General features: G+C 35.9%; 1 protein-coding gene across 3 annotated transcripts; it reads left to right on the forward strand.

Annotated features, from left to right (window-relative positions):
- Positions 1-8,257: 8,257 nt before the first annotated feature.
- Positions 8,258-19,357, forward strand: LOC121315861 (TATA box-binding protein-like 1). Of its 3 annotated transcripts, none has more exons than XM_041250389.1 (8): positions 8,258-8,364; positions 9,043-9,300; positions 10,435-10,620; positions 15,450-15,532; positions 16,374-16,437; positions 17,732-17,835; positions 17,929-18,023; positions 18,335-19,357. In XM_041250389.1, exons 3-8 carry the CDS (start codon positions 10,486-10,488, stop codon positions 18,412-18,414), a joined length of 561 nt encoding a protein of 186 aa, XP_041106323.1. In that variant the 5' UTR covers positions 8,258-8,364; positions 9,043-9,300; positions 10,435-10,485; the 3' UTR covers positions 18,415-19,357. The 3 variants fall into 3 exon arrangements, with proteins under 3 accessions (XP_041106323.1, XP_041106324.1, XP_041106325.1); XM_041250390.1 differs by having other exon boundaries at positions 10,440-10,620; XM_041250391.1 differs by lacking the exon at positions 8,258-8,364 and adding an exon at positions 8,378-8,497.

The following is a 19,357-nucleotide window of genomic DNA, read 5'->3' on the forward strand; positions in this document are numbered from 1 at the left end:
TCTTTTTCTATCTGTCAAAAAAATGTGAAACGGTTGCTAAAAGAAGACCCTTTTAACCCCAAACAATTTAAAGAATGAAGCCTCAAAAGATTTTAATTTTCATGGACACTGAGTAAAAAAAGAACTTTTTAATAGAAGATTTCTGTAATGCTTTATTTTTTAGTGTTATAAAGAAGTATTTAATTGATAAGCAATTAACCATTTGTTGAAACTTAGTTAAATGTTAATAATCAGTCAATAGGTAAATGTAACCATATGAAAATAAAGAAAATATATTATTCCTAACCCTAAAAAGCTATGCTTTACATGTGAACTGTGCTATTGCAGTGAACTCAACAAATCGTGTACAGGACTGATTGCACAACCCAGCAGCTGTGCTGTTCGCTTACATGGGAATCGTTCTGTCTGCAGCCTTGTGTTTTACTGTTTGGGACTATGAATGCAACTCTGCAGCAGCAATGTCCCCTACCAAGCGGGAAGCACAGACGGGGATTAAGGGGGGGTTCATAAAACCTAGTAGGCGTGTGTCTGAAGGAGTGTTGAATACTGACTGTGTGCAGCAGAGCTTTGTACGCTGGGGCAGAGCAAGCCGTGAGGACACAAGAGGTCTGTGATACCCTGAAGGAAAGGGGCTTAAAAAGAGAAGGAATAAAGAAGCGGTTACCTGGAGTCAGTCTGGTACTGCAGGCAACAGGTGTAAATGTGATAATAGTTAGAGGGAATTTTAAGATCCCACAGTGAGTGAGATAGGGATCAAGAACAGCGTACAAGAACTGAGCTGCGGTTGATATCTGCACCTTTCTTTTGTAGTTTTATTATCAGTGTTTATTTTCTCTTTCACCTTTTGTCTGAATATTATTTGCAGCACATGTGAGTGCAATACAAACTGTATTTATCCCTACCACTGTGGGAACACCCTTGGGAACTACAGCATTACCGTTGTCGGTATCTGAGCCACGGTACAAGAGCGCCATCTACTAGATTAAATAACGAAAGTGTGCCCAAGTGGCATTTCAATTAAAACGTTTGACTCCTGTGTCTTAGTGAATCACCCACACCCTCCCACAGGGTGTTATACAAATAGCAGCATGCATGAAAGCCGGGTGGTGTGTTAGAGAAGTGTTGTTTGTAGTTGCTGTGAAGGACCTGCTGAATTGCAAGTTGTTCCTTCTTTGATAATTTCTTACAATATCATAAATATTTTTGCTGTAGGAAACTACCCGTATAAGTCTTAATAAACAGCCTCATGGTGGATACACACAAGTACCTTGATTCATGACGCCAGAGCCTTTATAAAGTTTGAGGAGCCAAGGTCTGGGGGTGAGGGTGCAGCCGAGGAGGGTGGGGGTGGTGAGGGTGAGGGTAAGAGTGAGGGTTTAACCCTTTATTTCAAACAAACATCTCACAGAGTATACACAGAGTATATCCGCAGCTAAACATTGTGTACTATTCAACTGTTTTTCCTCCCATTGTGCACATGTTTCTTTTGTTAAAAAGTGAGGGGACTCTGCTGGCTGTGGCACCCCTGCCCCTATTGTATCTGTTGACCTGTAACTGAACTTTAATAAATAGGTAAGCGCATGTGCCATTCAAAATAATGTTACCATGATTTCTAATATGTGAGTGTTAATGGAAAAAATATTTGTCCTACAACCTTTTATTTTTTTGTATTTCAGAATAATGATAATAAATTAAATTGTGACATGCAAGAAAGAATAAAGGCAGGAATACATTTCAAAACACATGTACATTAATTGGAGTTACAATTTACTAACATGTATTTAACATGTCTGGCTCTCAGCACACAATTTGGGGATTTCATTAATATTTATTCTCTTTTGTGGAATGTATGTGACTATCTTATGTGTGTTACAAGCCATGAAGACACTCTCAGCCAATCAAAATCAGAACATTCCAGTAGATCTTATATAATTGGCATCTCGTGCTTGGTAGACTACAAACTGAGAACAATTCTAAAGAAATGGACAACGACATTAATTATGTACGGTGTTCTTATTTTTAAATTAAAACAATATTGATAAGTTAAAATGTATTATGTACAGTTGACCCTGTCTCTTATGGTATAAGAGGCAATTTAATATGGAAAGCGTTTCATGCTGTTGGGCAGAGTAATCCAGTTTCAGACCCATCACCAGGGTGAAAAATCCCACAAATCAACAGCTTCGCGATTCCTTTAAACAAGAGAGAGTTCCAGAGTCAGACTTACACCTGCTAATCACAGACAAAATGACAGGAGACAAGACACAAAGATACAATACAGGGAATGAGAAGAAGCAGAATATGAGATCCTTGGTCCCTACACCCATTTACACTTTTCTTAACATAATCAGTTTACAATGCAACAATGCACTCGTTCTACATTAAAGTGAAAGAGCACATATTTGTTCAATGTGGGAGCCAGTTTAGGAATCACAACTTTGAAGAGGAGCAGTCTAGCCTTGTGGCTCAAGTTGAGAGCTATGGGGTCTTCGAGTAGAAATGCTGAATTAAAATCTGTGCCAGCCCCAATTTATTGTGTAACCTCAAATAAAAAATATGACTTCCTTTAGCCGTCCCATCTCTTCAAAGTGTAAACAACATGTGACATTTCAGTTGGGGTAAATTATTTTTTATTTACTGAAAATATTTCACCAGGACAAACTCTTGAGAAACAAACGTCATGTTACCAAGGAGGTCCACAACAACAGCAATTAATCACATGAAGTTCTTTCCCATTGGGAACTCGCCAAATTACAGGACAAGGAACAGGACTGGAAAAAAACCATGACAGACAGAGAAGACCCAAAATGATTAAAATCATTTAGACAGACTTGAGGATTTAAATCTCACGTAAAGCATAGTCAGACTTTGGGATTTAAACTTCATGTAAAACATAGTCTCTCAGGCCACAGGTTTCTGTGATTATAAATACAGTATACATACAAAATATTACATGTTGCTGTGATTAAAGCAAGCAAAGCTAAACATGTAGCAGCTTAAATACTGTCATCTTGGGTAGTCATCCGAATTTGAATATCCCAGTTCCACTAACTTCTTTACTTAATAGGTATGGGAACAGACACAATATATTTTGCACAATTAAATCTGTTTGGCATTTTCATTTAGACCTGCCAAGGGATATGATAACAGTAACTTTGGAAATAAAACAGTTGTTTTTAAAAAAAAAAAAAAGTATATATATATATATATATATATATATATATATATATATATATATATTTTTTTTTTCTTCAATGGAGTGAAATGACTGAATAGATGTACAGGAAATGCATTCAGTTGTATGATGAGACTGAAAACGTAATGTGGTAGAATGGCTGACGGTCAAGGCAGACAATGGCAGGAAAGCACTTACAAAGACTGGAGGCTGCAGTTTAAACACTTTTTGCACACTTTTATTCTACAGAAAATAAAACTAAAACAAAAGCCTAAATCCATTAAGGAGCACTAACTAAACTGGTACACCAAACTAAAACTAGTATGGGACCGCTAAGCAGTTTACCCATCACCAAAACAGATACCTGTTTTGTAACACACAGTTGTTTCCCCGTACTGACAGTAACCAACACACAGACTCCTGATTCACCCACAACCAACACACAAACTCCTACTTCACCCACAACCAACACAGACAAAGACAGACCTTTATACACAAGGACATTACTCTAATTACAAACACTTAACCAATAATTAAATTAAACAATCCCCAAGTGCAACCACGTGATTCCCATTCAGCTAGAGGCTTTTGGGTCCTGTACTTCCCTGTGCACTACAACATTATCATATATACTGTAAATACCCATTAAATACACAGGCAGGACTATCGCCCTGCTACAGTATCCTTTTTTACAGTGTTGACTTGGAAGCGTACTGTCAATGAGGTTGTGTTTGATTTAAGAGTTCTGTTAACCTGCTTTACAGAATTTGTTGAACAAAAGTCAGTTCATGCCGACAGACCAAAGGTCACATGAAAAATATAGACAGGTTGAAATTTAACCAACATCTTTCCTTATGAATATACTCTGTGCTCTGTACTGTGGTAAACATGATCATTTTAAAAATACTGTGAATAAAGGGACAAGTACAGCAGCTGCAAATTCTCAATCACTATTACCACTTAAAAATGTTATATGTGCTACTTGGATTCAACCAAGAACCGCAAACAATGCAAAAAGTCCAGATGTTCCTTCTAGAGTATTTGGAATTGGACTGTTTATCTGAACCACTGTCATTGTAACAGGGGAAAAATAAATAAACACTGATCCTAATGTAAACTTCAAAAGGTGCTTTCTGGCATATTCCAAGTCCATTGGCCTTTTAAAAAAATGAAGCATAACCACAAATCTCTTTAATAGAAATGCTGGAAGACCTAAGGGTTGTAAAATCAAAATGGGTCTATAAGGTTTTTGGCATTCCCGTTAAAGCCATTATTAATGTTGTTTTCATACTGAGCTGAAGAAATTATGTAAATGTTTTTTTTTTTTCTTTCCCATGCCTTATTTGTATAATATTTATTGAAAACTAATTGTTTTGCTTTTATCAAATATCTAGGTCCCATCAATTTTTTCCCAAAAATGTTATTGCATGTATTGTGTTTGGGTATAGAATGCAGTAGAGGCTTGGTGGTCTAGTAGTTAAAGAAAGGGGGGCTTGTTATCAAGAGGCGCAAGGTTCCAGGTTCAACCCCCCTCAGCCACAGACTCACTGTGTGTGATCCTGAGCAAGTCACTTAACCTCTTTGTGCTCTGTCCTGTGACTCTGCAACAGCAGTTGTGATGCATAGTTCACTCCCAAGTCTCTGTTAATCACTTTGGATAAAAGCATCTGCTAAATAAAAAATACATGGAATCATAAGTGTGCCTTAGCTGTAACATTAACAGACTCATGGTTTTGTTTATTTTTCGTATTAAAAAAACAAAAAAAACAGCTGTAGTGATGTTTATTGTTTATAAACAATATCATCCATTACTAAAACAAAAATTACCTGATGAAACCTTATCTGAACCATTAGCAAACCATAGAATTACCACCAATAGCAACACAATGGATTTGGAACTTGTACTGCACTGCTATCCTGATATAGAAGCAGATTGGCACTGATAACTTGCCTGGGTACTTTTTTGACATATATCATTAACCAGTATGTACAAAATTAGAAAATATTACCACTGTTGTACAAACTCATACCAGTGCAACTGGTGAGAAGCTATCATTGCTTTTACATACTTACATTCCAGTTTTATTGCTGTACAAAGGAGCCGGCTATGCTTTAGAGGGAGAGGTCCCGGGTTCACGTGCGCCCTCCGCCTGTGTGTGGATGGCCTCGTCCTGTGTGATGCGCTTGCCTGCGAGAACTGAGGTTCACTATACTTGCAAAGTAGAAACTCTCTTATTAATATTATTTAATGAACTCATCATTTAGCAGATGCTTTTATCCAAAGCGACTTACAGAGACAAGGGGGTGAACAATGCATCAACAACTGCTGCTGCAGAGTCACTTACAATAGGACGTTGGTTTTATGTCTCATCCAAAAGCTAACAAATCCAAGCATTATGGATAAATGTAGGTGGCAATTTGAAGAGCTAACCAGAGAAGCTCACTGACTAATATGAAGGAATTACGTGACTTTTAATTATGGATACTTATGGCCATTGGACGGCAAGTTATAGCAAGATAACTCAAATGCAATTATTTGTTGACGTTAGTGGTAATTGTTATTATTATTGTTTTAAACAATTTCCCACAGAAAGCACAGCAACCAGGGGGAGGTACCTACTTATAAATATTACTGTTTACAGCTGCCTTGTAGTACAGAATCCAAAAGATGTTTTACAGTATTTGACAAATGATCAAATAAGTATTTATGCTTTTTCATTCACTTTTTACATATTTGAAAGTGAACACATTATTACATTTATTTGTTATTGATTTGTATTTTGTTTTATTGTACTGAATATATGTTTAAGTAACCTTGACCTAAGTCCCTAAGAAAGGAACTCATCCCCAGTGAAAAAAGACAGGCCTTGAGGTAAGTTTCAACAACAACGTTGCCACACCCATTCATGTTGTTTATGCATGTTTGACTGTATTTTGTTTCAACAATGCCATACAATTAACTCCCATTCAACATTCAATCTTAGTCTTCTGGTATTCTTTTTATACTTACTATAGCCAGTATTATCCTTATGGGCCAGGGTTTTCTGGTTTCCTTTCCTGCGATACAGTATTAAGAAGCACAAACTCAAATATTACGACTTCTGTTTTATATTTAAGCCCGTCTACGAAGGCTCTACCATGTGGTAGTTGACCATGACTGCTGTTATGCATCCTGAGCCAAACTTGTAATGATTCAAAATGTATCTTTCCGCTGAGAAAAAAAATGTAAATAGTCCAAAAAATGTTCACATGTGAAAAAGAATTACATAAATAATTAGAAAAAACATATTTTTGTTTAGATGTAGTTTGTGTGGACAGTGCCAGATACCTGAATGGAGCAATAGTAGTAAATTGTCCGTGACTCGGTTTGTTGTTGTTGTTGAAAGCTGCTGAATCTGAGCTCCAGTCAAGCTGATGCTGACAGGCTGTGAGTGGCAAACTCCACAGTTGCAGGGAAAGGACAGTGCTTTTGACAGTGCAAAGTATCGATTGGCTGGTTTTGGTGGACAATAAAATACATTTTGACCAATGGTGCCTTTGTTTAGTATTTGCAGTCCAATAGATGTGAACTGAGCTTTCATTGCAGCAAGTCAAAATTAAAAACCCGACACTTATGCGGATTGATTTGAAGTTTGATTCACAGTTGATGCTGTGACCGTGACATTCCAGCAGGCATCTACTGTCTATTAGAAGTAGACTAGAGCTGGAAGCTGATTGGCTGATGATACTGAATCATTTTCTAACTAGAAACACATTTCATAGTGCTGTCTTACAGGTTTTGTAGCATCTTCCTTGATGCAAAACTTGTAAGTCATTAGGAGAAGCAGCTGATTGGTTACTGACAGGAAAGAAGGTTGATTCCATTCCAAATTAATTGACAATGAAAATACAAGACTGTCTGAAGCAAGGCCTGCAAATCAACATTTCTTTAACATACCATAGTTCCAGTTAGCAAGTCTTAAAATGAAAATACATGTTTGTTTAAACATCGATTTCTTTCAAAACTAGACATTTGAGACCTACATAGTGAATGGATGACAACATATGTATTTATATTGTTAGCTACAATCACTTTTAAAAGGTTAATAAAATAATTCCATACTGTATAAAAAGATGTGAAGATTTTACTATGAAATTTAGGTAGCTATTAATAGGTGAGGTGTACTGTTCAATTCAACCAGACATTAGCAGTGCTAAAATTATAATTAACATAGCATGCTATTAATTTATACTTTTTAAATCAGTATAACTGTATCATTTGAGCTACTAGATTTTTTTAGCTGGCATCTTGTATAAGACTTATACTTCCCCCTGCTGGAAGAAATATGTTAATGGAGTAATTTGGTAATTATAATGACCACATTATTTTACTACTCCTAGAGGACAGTTACAGAATTCAGATTTATTAACTGTAAATGTGAATACTATTATATATTCTTGTTTCCAAAGTCCTATGTCCACAATAGGAAAGACAAAAATTAATTTATTATAAAATGTTTGCTAAAATAAACAAAAACGTAGCTATTTCTCCCCTTTGTTTACAGTTTTGTTTTGTTTCCCTTAGCTACATACCTCAAATAGCGATTTACCCCCTGCTGCAGCAGGTTGTTATTAAGCGGGGAGCCGAAGGTTACGGTTGGAGTAAAAATGATTCGTGGAGGGAGAGAAGTCTGTGGGTCTGCAACTAAAACTACCTAAAGTAAACAAACTGGAAGGCCAACAATAACTGGTGTGTGATGAAGCAGAATGCACTGGCTAAACTACAGATGGTGTAGTACATATCCAAGAATCATATTTTAGTGTAAAGTTGAAAATGGTTATGGGACAGTGCAGCATTTCCATTTTTTACACAGATTCATGAAGAACATGCTTAGATCAGTTAACGAGGTTTGAACAAATAACCTTAAGGTTATTACTTTTTTAAGAGAGCGAGAGAGAGAGAGAGAGAGAGAGAGATTTGATATAAAGAGGTAATAATAACACTGCACAAAATACATGCAATGAGTACTCCACAACGGTAGGCGACGCTAATTCTAAAATCTTAGAATAATTTGATCTTCTTGAGACCGCTGTAGTTCCTTCTGGAACTAAACAGTCCAGAGCAGGAAACTGTTACAGTATTTGCTTGATACGTTTTGTTAGTTCTACCGCCTGGGTGATGCTGATGGCTTTTGTTTTGTGTTGAGAAGGTATCTCTTTGTGAAATGTTTTACAGTGCTGTACAAAACATTTTAAAACTAAATCGGCGATGGAGATCGTTGCTGTGTCCAGTAAGCTTTAGTTAGATATAATCTGATTTCATTTGATTTGTAATGTACCGAGGTAAGAAGCGTTTTCCCCATATTTCCAAGCGAAATAAAACCAACATGGTACTGAGGCATATCTAGTATGTTTTAATCAAGCACTAAAACGTTTAAATTAAATGAGTGTAAAGTTATATTTTAATACAAAATGTATAACTCACCTGCTGCTGTATTGATTTGAGTACCAGTACAGATATTAGTACATTGAAAATACATTCTAGCTATATTGTTATTTTTTGTACAAGCTGGATGTAATCAGTTTGTATCCCAAAACGATGTTTTTTTTTTTTAATTTGATATTTTACCGAGGTAAAATTACAGGAAGTGTTACTGTTTATTTTGAGCAGCGTCATTCAAGTGACGCACTGCTCCTGCCGGATTAGTTTACCCGTGAAAACCGTTTCTTTCCATGTTTTTCGTATAGACTTTAGTTGGAGACAGCTAGCTATATGAGTTTGTGGAATTACAGCAAACAATTCAGAGGCGATGACAGATTTAATTAATTAGATGTTTATATTTGTTTTTATCAACCTTTATAATTCCTAACGCTGATGGTTTGTTTAGCTCTGTAGGGGTTCTGCGAAAGACGAGAAGCTACCGCCTACAGTGAATTTTATTGGATAACCTGCGAAGGAACGTTGGAAGCCGCCACTCCATTGGCTGAAGGAGGTGTCAGTCGAATGGTGCAGTCTGCCGGTGTCACGGTTAACCATTCCAAGAAAGTGAACCGTCAGGCCAGAGCTGTTACTGGGACGATTTCTAACGGTCTTTTCAACAAAGTACAGTCGGGAGACGAGTAGAAAAAAGCTACCGTTTAAAAAGGTTGCAAATGTCAAGATTTCTTCTTTTTTAATTATTTTTATTTACTGTTGTAACATTTAAAGTACATCATAGATGACTGCTGTATGGAGTACCTGCTTTTAAATAATCGTAATCTATAAATAGTGCCTTTTATAGTGGACCACCATCACAAAGCACTTTACACAGGATGGAGCACAAGGAGGTTAAGTGACTTGCTCAGGCTCACACAGTGAGTCAGTCAGTGGCAGGGGTCGAATTTGAATTGGTGATCTTCTGGTTATAGCCCTGGACTTTAACCACTGGACCACACTGCCTCGTTAGTTGAGCGAATTTAAAAAGTCACAGGAGAGACATGAAGTTCCTAAAATATTTAGCGTTTCTGGTGTATGACCTCATTTAGAAATGTTTAAGGACATTTCAGAAGAAAGGATACGTAATCAGCTGACACAGCCTGTTATACATTATATTGTAGCAATTTCAGTTAACACAGACAGGTGTTTCACACAAGGCAAAGCAATCCACTCACAGACGGAGGGTGGGTGTGAACCCAGGACCTCTTGCACTAAAGCATAGCGCTGTACAGAAGAGCCAGCTGCTTTGCTTATGTCTTTGTGTGCCTGTGCATGCTACAATATAATTACAATAAATGCCTTTTTCAAATGTAAAAGTGAGCTATCGGTTGCAAAGATGGGATATGAACCAGAATTGCTTGGCTCATAGCCTGGTTTTCTAGTCTAGGCTACACTGGCTCACTAAATTCTGAAATAAGTAGTACACAGAAACAAAATCAGTCAGCCACTACATAATTTCGCCATTTAAAATGTACACCCCATTTTTGTATATATCTGCAGTTTAATTATGGTAAAATAGCTAAAAAACAAGACAATGACATACTTCTGCTTGTAGTCATTCCATGATTGTTTCTGAATAGTTGCACTCAACTCTCACGCTCTGACAAGTCTAGTAGTGATCACATGGCAGCATATCATGAGACCACATTGATGAAGCTATGTATAGAGATTTGTATATGAAATGCTCTCTTAAATGATGTCTTTCTTTTTCATTGTACTGACACCTGTAATGCCTGATTTATATTCTTGACAGGTGAGATGCGTATGTTAACAAACCTTTTTTCTCTCTTCTTTTTTTTCTTAGTACAGTACCTCTTGGTATGTTGCTTTGAAGATCTGACACTCATCATTCCTAATGGAACCAGAGGACGATGTTGCACTGGACATTATAATCACAAATGTTGTGTGTGTTTTTAGAACAAGGTGCCATTTAAATCTAAGAAAGATTGCACTTGAGGGATCAAATGTGATCTACAAGCGTGATTTTGGGGTAGGTGTTTTGATTTTGTGACATTTTTCTTACAAACCTTATAAATGGTAGTGTTTTCAAGATTTATTATTAATATGGTACTTTAGTATTACAGACTGATGAAGGGATCGACATTAACCATGGCCCGGTGGCCCGGGGTGGTAGAGAGTGCTGTTTAGCCGGTAGTTATGTAGCGCCACAGGCCCGACTGGGCCGGTTACATTTAACTCCAGGAAAATGGGCCAGTGTGTCAAAAGGCTGAAAAAGGCAGACTACGTACCGAAGTGCTGTTTTGGTACTCGTTCCCGCTGCAAATTTTTTACAAATCAGGTTTTCTACAACTAAGCAACCAATAAGCGAAAAGGAAAGAGCTGATATCAATAAATCATAAAGAATGTTTTACATTGAACTACAGTCCTGAGTTAAAAAAATAACTCCAAGTATCTTGCCTTTTCTTATAGTTACTATGTTCTTGTGCTTAACATTTAGTATGTCTTTATTTTCATCATAACGTTAAATTACCTTTCTAATTTTAATGTTACTCAAGTTTGGATTACTTCTTATAGCACTTGCTATATACATGTTAAATGGCTGAAGTAACATATATTGAAAGGCTTTGTTTAGCCACTTTCTTTTGAGATGTGGGCTCTCTTTGGTTACCATACACAGTTAGAAACATACTGAAAATAAAAACCGTCATGAAAAAATATAGAAATGTATTGGGCCAGATAAAATTGCATCTGGGCCAGTAATAACACTAGCTCAGTGGCCTGAGGGGGGCCAGTAGTTAAAAATCTAAACGTAGAGCCCTGCTGATTTTGAACAAATAAACCAGTGTACTGAAAATATTACACTTAAAAATACAGCAAATAAGAGAGCTTTGCCTGCTGTATGTCACATATCACAAACTAACCATATTCATGATCTCAACTGTAACATTGAGTTCCTACCATGGTTTATTCTGCTGCTGCGACAAAGATCCGAATATCTGAAAAAACATTTCTTAACACGGATTTGAAGGCAAAAAAATAAATAATTCCATGTCTGCCAAAAATTACATAATTGATAGAAATTAGATTTACCACCTTACCAGAATTAGCGTGACAGTTTATATTAAAAAAAAAAAGAAGAAAAAAAAAGCATGTTGAAAAAGAGCACAAAAAACCTAGCAAAAACAAACAGAAGTTGTTCTTGATCCCCTATTTACTGTACTCTGGTTGTCAAAAAAAAGTCTAGATTAGAATGTGCATGCAAAGTAAGTCTATTGGGGTAAATTTCTGTCTTGCAGGTGATACAGATCAGGTACATTGCTCCAGAATACACCACATTTCCAAGTCTGAAATGTTTGTCATGATAGACATTTTCTTTTTATGTTATGATTCTAGTTTTTGGTATGTGGAATAACATTTAGTTTATTTGAAGTATTTATTCAAGTTAAAAAGTAAACCTTACTTTACGAAAATGTGTCTAAGGCTAATTTATTGCAGTGCCATGACAGTGGCAGAGACTATTAAAATAAGTGCTGGGATGAACACAGGATTTTCATGTTCGGATATTCGCTCATAATTTAAATATTCATTCGGATATTCATTCATTTTCAAAAAGCAATAAAAGCCATTGGTAAGAACGCATCAGGCGGCCGTGGCACCTGTGTGTGCCTTTATTTTACATTGTGTAGGCCTTACTTTACTCTAGTGAATTAACTACAAAACAAAGGATGCCAAATAACAGTTCACGTTAAACGTTGTTTTGTTTATTCTTGAAATATATTTTTTCATTCTTTGCCATTGCTGTTTCTCCACAGTAAACAGTGGCTCCAGACACGTTTTCATAAAGTAATAACATGTTTACTTATGCCTTTTTGTAGCTGAACAAGCAAACGAAACTGCATTTAACTGTATTTAAATTTAACTGTAAACACTTCAAATGAAACAAACATGGAAATAGCATTGTAAAATGAAGGAATAATGCTCATTGCTAAGGCTGTACGTTAAGTCAGATTTCATGATTTCCGTGAAATTCACCCATTGCTGTGTAATATGTAGTTCCCAGTGAAAATTCAAATTTATGGAAGAGTAGTGTAAAAGTACATATTTTTATCAGTTAAAAATAAATACAGCAAACATTTGCCTTATTGACGCACTACTTGTTACGTTGCATTTAGGAACCTGGCAGCTGGTTTAGTTTACTTCCAGTAAATGATTGAACACCTCAAAGATCAGAAATGTTTCTGCTAAATATCACTCTGTCCAGTACAAGAAGGGGACTTTTCATGGGCCATGTTATTTTTCTTTTGTTTATGTTTTTATTTTATATTATAATTCACTGATAGTGAAAATGGAATGCCTTTAAAAGGTGGATATAAACGAAATATTCTCAGATTTAGCATTTACTGTTTTTCAGGTAAGCATTTGAATATTTAGGAACATTTGTGGTATAACAACTAGAGAAAATTGTACATTTTCAATGTGAAATGCTTTTTTCCTGCTTTAGTAAATATTAGTTTATTTATGAAATATCTTGAAGTACCTATTTTTAGACTGTAAAATAAGAAAAATACAGCCCAGTTTGTTGCAGCTAGATTAGACACAGGCTTTTACAGCCTTGTCAGCCCTGTTTGAACCACTGTGGATGAGGCCTGGATGGTAAAAGGGATGTGTCAGAAAATACTTTCTCAGCCAAACACTTCAACTGCACTCGCACAGTAAACATTATTGACGAGCACAGCAGAGGCTATGGATATCAGCAGGACTTGGGAATTAATGTATACACACGAGGGATGAAATGCATTTTATTTTGTGACAAAACAACTAAACGTGTAAAAGAGCCTAAATAAATAATTATTATTATGATTTTATCCGAGGCCTGTGCCTCATATCTGATTACAGGCTTGATATTGAAGCCTCACGGTTCATATCTGATTACAGGCTTTATATATATATATATATATATATATATATATATATATATATATATATATATATACACACACATACAGACACACACACACACACACACACACACACTTGGTTAATAAGAAAGCAAAATACAGTCAACCTTGGTTAACTCGACTGGTGGATAACACGATAACGTGACTTATTTTGACAGACAGTTTTGATCATGGATTTTTACCATATAAGATATATGCATCCTGCCTCTTTAAATATTTTACGCTTTACTCGTAACTTGACACTTATTACCAGTACCGAAGGGATACAGATTAGTGGATAACTCGACACCTGAACTTCCAGAACCTCCTCAAACTGGATAAAGCCATCGCCGCACTGGACACAGTTCAGGGCCCCGATCTTCGAAAAGGTTCGCACACTGCGCAGAGGGGTATGCGTGTCGCAAATGGCCGTTGTGCCGAAATTGTGCCAAGTTGCCATATTTGAAATGTCCTTTTGTGCGTCACAATTAATTCTGCGCTGTGCATAAATAAAATGTATGCATCGCGCAATATGGGGGGAGTGGCCAACAATATGCGTGATTCTGGTATATTCGAAGGTATGCGCCAAGCACAAAACCAGGTTTGTGACGCGCAGAATAAGGATTGTTAAAGGACTGCGTTAACTCCGTGCACACTACCATTCCAGCACTGACTACAAACAGGCAACAATGGGAAACGTGGGTAGCATGCAGCGTGTCCATCGACGTGTGGCTGTGAATGATGCAAGACACACCCAGCATCAGCAACCCTGACATAGGCGAAGATATGCTGAAAGGGTGTACTGGCCTCGGCACACATATGAGGAGCTCAGCAATGAGCAAATCGTGTCCAGGTATCGTCTTGACTCATATATGCCACCTGCTGCATGTTGACCTGGCCAGAACAAACCTGCGCAGTCGTGCCTTGTCTGAGCAATTGGTACTGTCTGCCTGTATGTGTTTCCTGGCTACCGGGACAGCAGTGTTCCGCCACCTCCACCGCTTCATAACCGCGCTGCTGCGACGTGCTGAGGAACATATTAAATTCCCCAGTACCAGAGCAAACAGTGAGGAGATAATGCTGGGTTTTTATGAGGTCGTGCACCTGCCGCACATTGTAGGTGCAATTGACTGCACCCGTATTGCTATCCGGGCACCTGTTCCAGTTGTCCTGTTCTATCAGGATTCCAGTTGTATTCGGAATAGTGGGAAATTTGAATAGCTATTCCATGCCATGTAAACAGGGTATTCCGATTTTTTTTTTCTAGACAAACGAGTCGTCGTTTTATAATATATAAGACAATGACTTTTGTGCCCAACAAAGCCTTTGCAAAAACTGCACAAATATATTAGTACGTGTATGACCCCAAACTGGTTGCCGATTATGCAATATTTTCCTTTTGTTGTTTGTTAGTAGATCAACAGTCAATACCAGTAGATATATATATATATATATTTATTATCCTTGTCAAATTGAGATTAAAACCGATTTTACAAGTGAGACCTTTCCAAGCAGGCAGCAGCAAGTCAATCAGACAACAAGAACAAGTACACAATAAAATACAGTTAAGACACAGGCAAATCACATTTAAAACAACAACCAAAATACGCAAAAGTACGTAACTCAACTACTTGAAACAATGACAACTCTCAGTCACGAAATCATACAGTTTACTCTTAAATTGCAATAAAGATATCTGGGTCTGCAGCTTTAGTTTGGACTGGAACTCATTCCAGGACCATGAGGCATAATAAACAAAGGATCCTTTACCAGCCTCAGTACGCACATTTGGGATTTTAAAATGTGCTGAAGCTATGGTTACTATGGGAAGCAATAAGGTATTCATTTCAATAAGTATATTCATATAATTTACATTGAATAGCCTAATCTGATATGTGCAATTTTTTTTCTCTCCCCACAGAAGGTTTTAATGAAACTAAGAAAACCCAAAATAACTGCTTCAATATGGTCCTCAGGGAAAATTATTTGTGCTGGAGCTACAAGGTACGTTTGTAAAGCTAGAGAAGGTGGTGGTGATTTTAGACAAGACCACAATTCTGTCCCAGAACCCTTATTATAAGAACAGGGAATGTTATGATATCTATAGAAATTAAACGCTACCAATTTGATGTGATGCAGCCTAAATTTGTGTAATGATAATCTGCCTTTTTAAGTCCATGTTAAATCCATTCCTTATTTTATCTGCTAGCTATTACTCTGCAGAAGTAATAATCCCATCACATATGTTGTGGGACACCTTAAAAAAATATATTCCACTTGAAACACATTACACAATTGGGATTGATTTGGTAAAATGATTAACAGATAAGAAAGGTGCTACCAAATACAGTTAATTATAATGAACAGACTTGCAAGAAGACAATTTCTACCCGTTGGTTCAATCCAAGGACAAATTAAAACTGCCACCCTTGCCCGCTTAAATAACTATCGTACTTTTATTAATATAATGAAATGCTGCTTTTCTCTGTCCTGCCTTATGAACTTGGTAAACAACAATTAAAAAAGAAAACTCGGTCCTGTTCAATTATCTAGTTTCTTAGCATTGTCAGAAGCAATTTTTTAACGAGTGGTATTCTGTTTCAGGAGAAGCAGATGGTTTTGGTATTATAGGTAGTCAAATTATTTGAATGCGTTTCAGATTATTATTTTTTTTTTGTTGACTTTTTTTATTTCACTTTTTCAAATGTTAAGAGTTGATTATAATAAAATAAAAGAGTTAAGATGGTTTTTTTTGTTGTTTGTTTTTTTTCCTCCAGAGTAGAAGCCAATCCAGGTGGTTCAAGGTATTCTTAATAACCTATTTTTCTATTTCCAATTTCTTTAGTGAAGAAGAAGCTAAATTGGGTGCCCGGAGACTCGCACGAAGTCTACAGAAACTAGGTTTTAAGGTTGTTTTTAATATTTATTATATTGTGTACTGGATTATCAATTGGGTTGAGTGAATTTTAGAACTGGAAACACACACACAAATACTGGAATCAAACAAAAACTGTATATATAGTTAACATTTTTTGTCTAATGTAAAAACACCAAGAGTAGTTCAGAAAATTGATTTTAGTGATGTATCATAACTTGTCACCACTGTGTCACCATTAAATTGAATGTACTGTATTGTTAAAAAGCAGGTAGATGAAATAGGTTAGATTCTCAAAGCTAGTTAATCCAAAATGTAAGATTTCTAAAAGAAAAAGAAAAGAAACACCAATTTCATTTCTTAAATTAATAAAAAACAGTTTAAAGCATGATTTGCAGGGGACTAAAAATCAGGTGTCCTCAGAGTTGGTCAAAAACAGGATGTCTAATAACCTCCCAGATTAGTTTTCATCAAGTAAAAAGTCGGTAAATTCCAAATGAAATGTGATGTTGTGGCCTGAGAAGGCGCTTTTGTGCATGATTTGTAAACAATGAACTGGGTGTAAATAACTCATTTTGTTGTACCTTCTTTTCTAAAGGCTAGAATAAAAATTTAGTCCCTTGAGTGATAGTATGTATTTGCAAGTCGACAATTACGTTTTGTATTTTCGCCTGTCCCCAGTTTGGTTGTGGACAATTGTTGCGTTTTACTGAACTATAGAATCTCAGGACAGATCATACCAATTTTCATATTATATCATGGTTTATTGTAGGCTGGTATTGCTTTGAGGTGAATATCCCAGAAATGATGTATCAATTCTAACAACACTGACATGGTCGATTTGCACAGGAGTGAAAAGACACAGGACACCTGAGTTTGAAATTTTTCAGAAGATCCCAATGTCCTGTAAAAAATTGGAGGACCTCTTGAGAATTATCTGTAACAAAAAGAAGTGGACGGTTCGCACGGGACTGAATTTCACCGATGTTGGTAAAAATATTGAAATCGGCTGTTAATGCAGTGATTTTTAGTCCCGTGTGAATCAGGCTTAAGACTACGTACAGCCCCTTAAATTAAGTATCAGTGTTGTTTATTTCTGGTTTGGTAACTTTATTGAGTGTTTACTTTGTGTTTTTTTTTTTTTTTTTTTTTTTTGCTAATTACAATTTGGAGTAATATGATTCTTATTTTAACCTTTTGATGCAATTAGCATAAAATGTACAAATGATCAAATGTAAACAAGTAAAACAAAATCTGTAATATTCTGAGGAAATCTTCAAGCATAAGTGTGTACACATTTTTATTTTATTTATTTTTACTTCCAATAGGTGAAATTTACAGAGTTTAAAGTTGTAAACGTACTGGCTGTATGCACAATGCCATTTCAAATCCGACTACCAGAGTTTACAAAGAGCAACAGACCCCTGGCCAGGTAAGTCTTGTATGACCACTTTCACACTTGGCTTTGTTTGTTTGCTCACGTCATCATTTAAATTAATTAACTGTGCTTTTTTTTTTATTTCAGTTATGAGCCAGAGTTGCACCCTGCAGCATTATATAGGATTAAAGATATTAAAGCTACACTACAGGTCTTCTCAACGGGAAGCATTACAGTAACAGGTAAAACAATATGTTTCTCAAACATAAGCTCATGCTACTTCTTTTAAGAGCATTTTAAGGAATAAGTTCAGCTCAGCATCGATATATAAAAACTTAAATGTGTTATGTTGTAAATGAAATATCTGCATAACCTAAGAACACAAATAAAGCACAGGTAACTTCAAAATGGATGGAAATTGATTAATATCATAGCTTATCACTCTGTTAAATGTTTTTTTTTTTTTATTTATAAATGATTAGGCATAATAATATAAACTGTTGGAACTTGTTACTTTAATATTGTTTTCTTTACTGTTTTCTGTTTTTGCCAGCACCAAATGTACAGATTATCGCCACCGCTGTTGAACAGACCTATCCACTTGTGTTTGAATGCAGAAAGATCCACATGTAAACGTATAAAAAAATAAAGCACCTTTGCTGCTGCAGTTTCCTGGAAATGGCATTGAAATCATTGCAGACTTGGTAATACAAATATTCAAGTCAGTGATACAATTCTTTTTCTTAAGTATTTTATTAGTAATATTGTATTGTTCAGTGTTTACATGACAAAGCTGCTGCTTTCAAAGACTTCTCTGTTATTGCAGTAATATATTGGTTCACTAACAGGGCTGTAATGATGTGCACTCTTGTAAACAGTCAAATTCTGTATGTGAGCATGTGGCTTTTATTTGAAAAATGTCTTCATATTTTAATGCATGGACACCAAAGAAGCAAGCCTTTCTATTTTGTTTTAACAATACTGTTCTTATACAACACTTTCTCTACATTCTTTTGAATGTATAAAGTAACTACATTTTAATGTTATTTTGTGTCTATATAAATAAATGAATTTTTTTCAATTGAATATTTAAAGAAAGGAGTACTCAAATATAAAACTAGAAATTTATTAAACATGTTTTAGACAGAACCGATATATTACCATACAGTACAATTAACCTTCCCCCAAATTCTCCAAATTGCTATCCTAAATATTTGTATATATGCAGTACCTTATGCTTCTTTAATAATAACATCTTATGGCTTGTCACTTTGTGCAGTACATTTATGAAGACGCTGTATGAAAAACATTTTAGATATACTATTTAATTTTTTATTTTGTACAATAAAAACAAATATCTGAAAGGAGTGTGGTTTTATTTCTTTCATTCTTCCGGGGTCTATTTTCAAATCTCAGTTTAATGAATTCTGGAACAGAAAATGATGTACATTTACAGTCATTATTGGCTGTTGTCTTCATGTTGATTTAATAGGTTAAAGAGTATCATTCCTTGGTAGCCCGATTCCTTGACTGGCTCGGTTCTCCAAAGCCGGGAAAAAGCCTGTTTGGGTCCAAA

Source organism: Polyodon spathula, chromosome 5 (genome assembly GCF_017654505.1).
Source record: "Polyodon spathula isolate WHYD16114869_AA chromosome 5, ASM1765450v1, whole genome shotgun sequence".
Taxonomy (NCBI): Eukaryota; Metazoa; Chordata; class Actinopteri; order Acipenseriformes; family Polyodontidae; genus Polyodon; species Polyodon spathula.

Excerpts from the sequence above, each read along its gene's own strand:
- LOC121315861 (XM_041250389.1), top strand. The coding sequence starts at position 10,486 with ATGGAACCAGAGGACGATGTTGCACTGGACATTATAATCACAAATGTT. Across the intron at positions 17,836-17,928 it reads AGCAACAGACCCCTGGCCAG|TTATGAGCCAGAGTTGCACC; the intron begins GTAAGTCTTGTA and ends TTTTTATTTCAG. Across the intron at positions 18,024-18,334 it reads GGGAAGCATTACAGTAACAG|CACCAAATGTACAGATTATC; the intron begins GTAAAACAATAT and ends TGTTTTTGCCAG.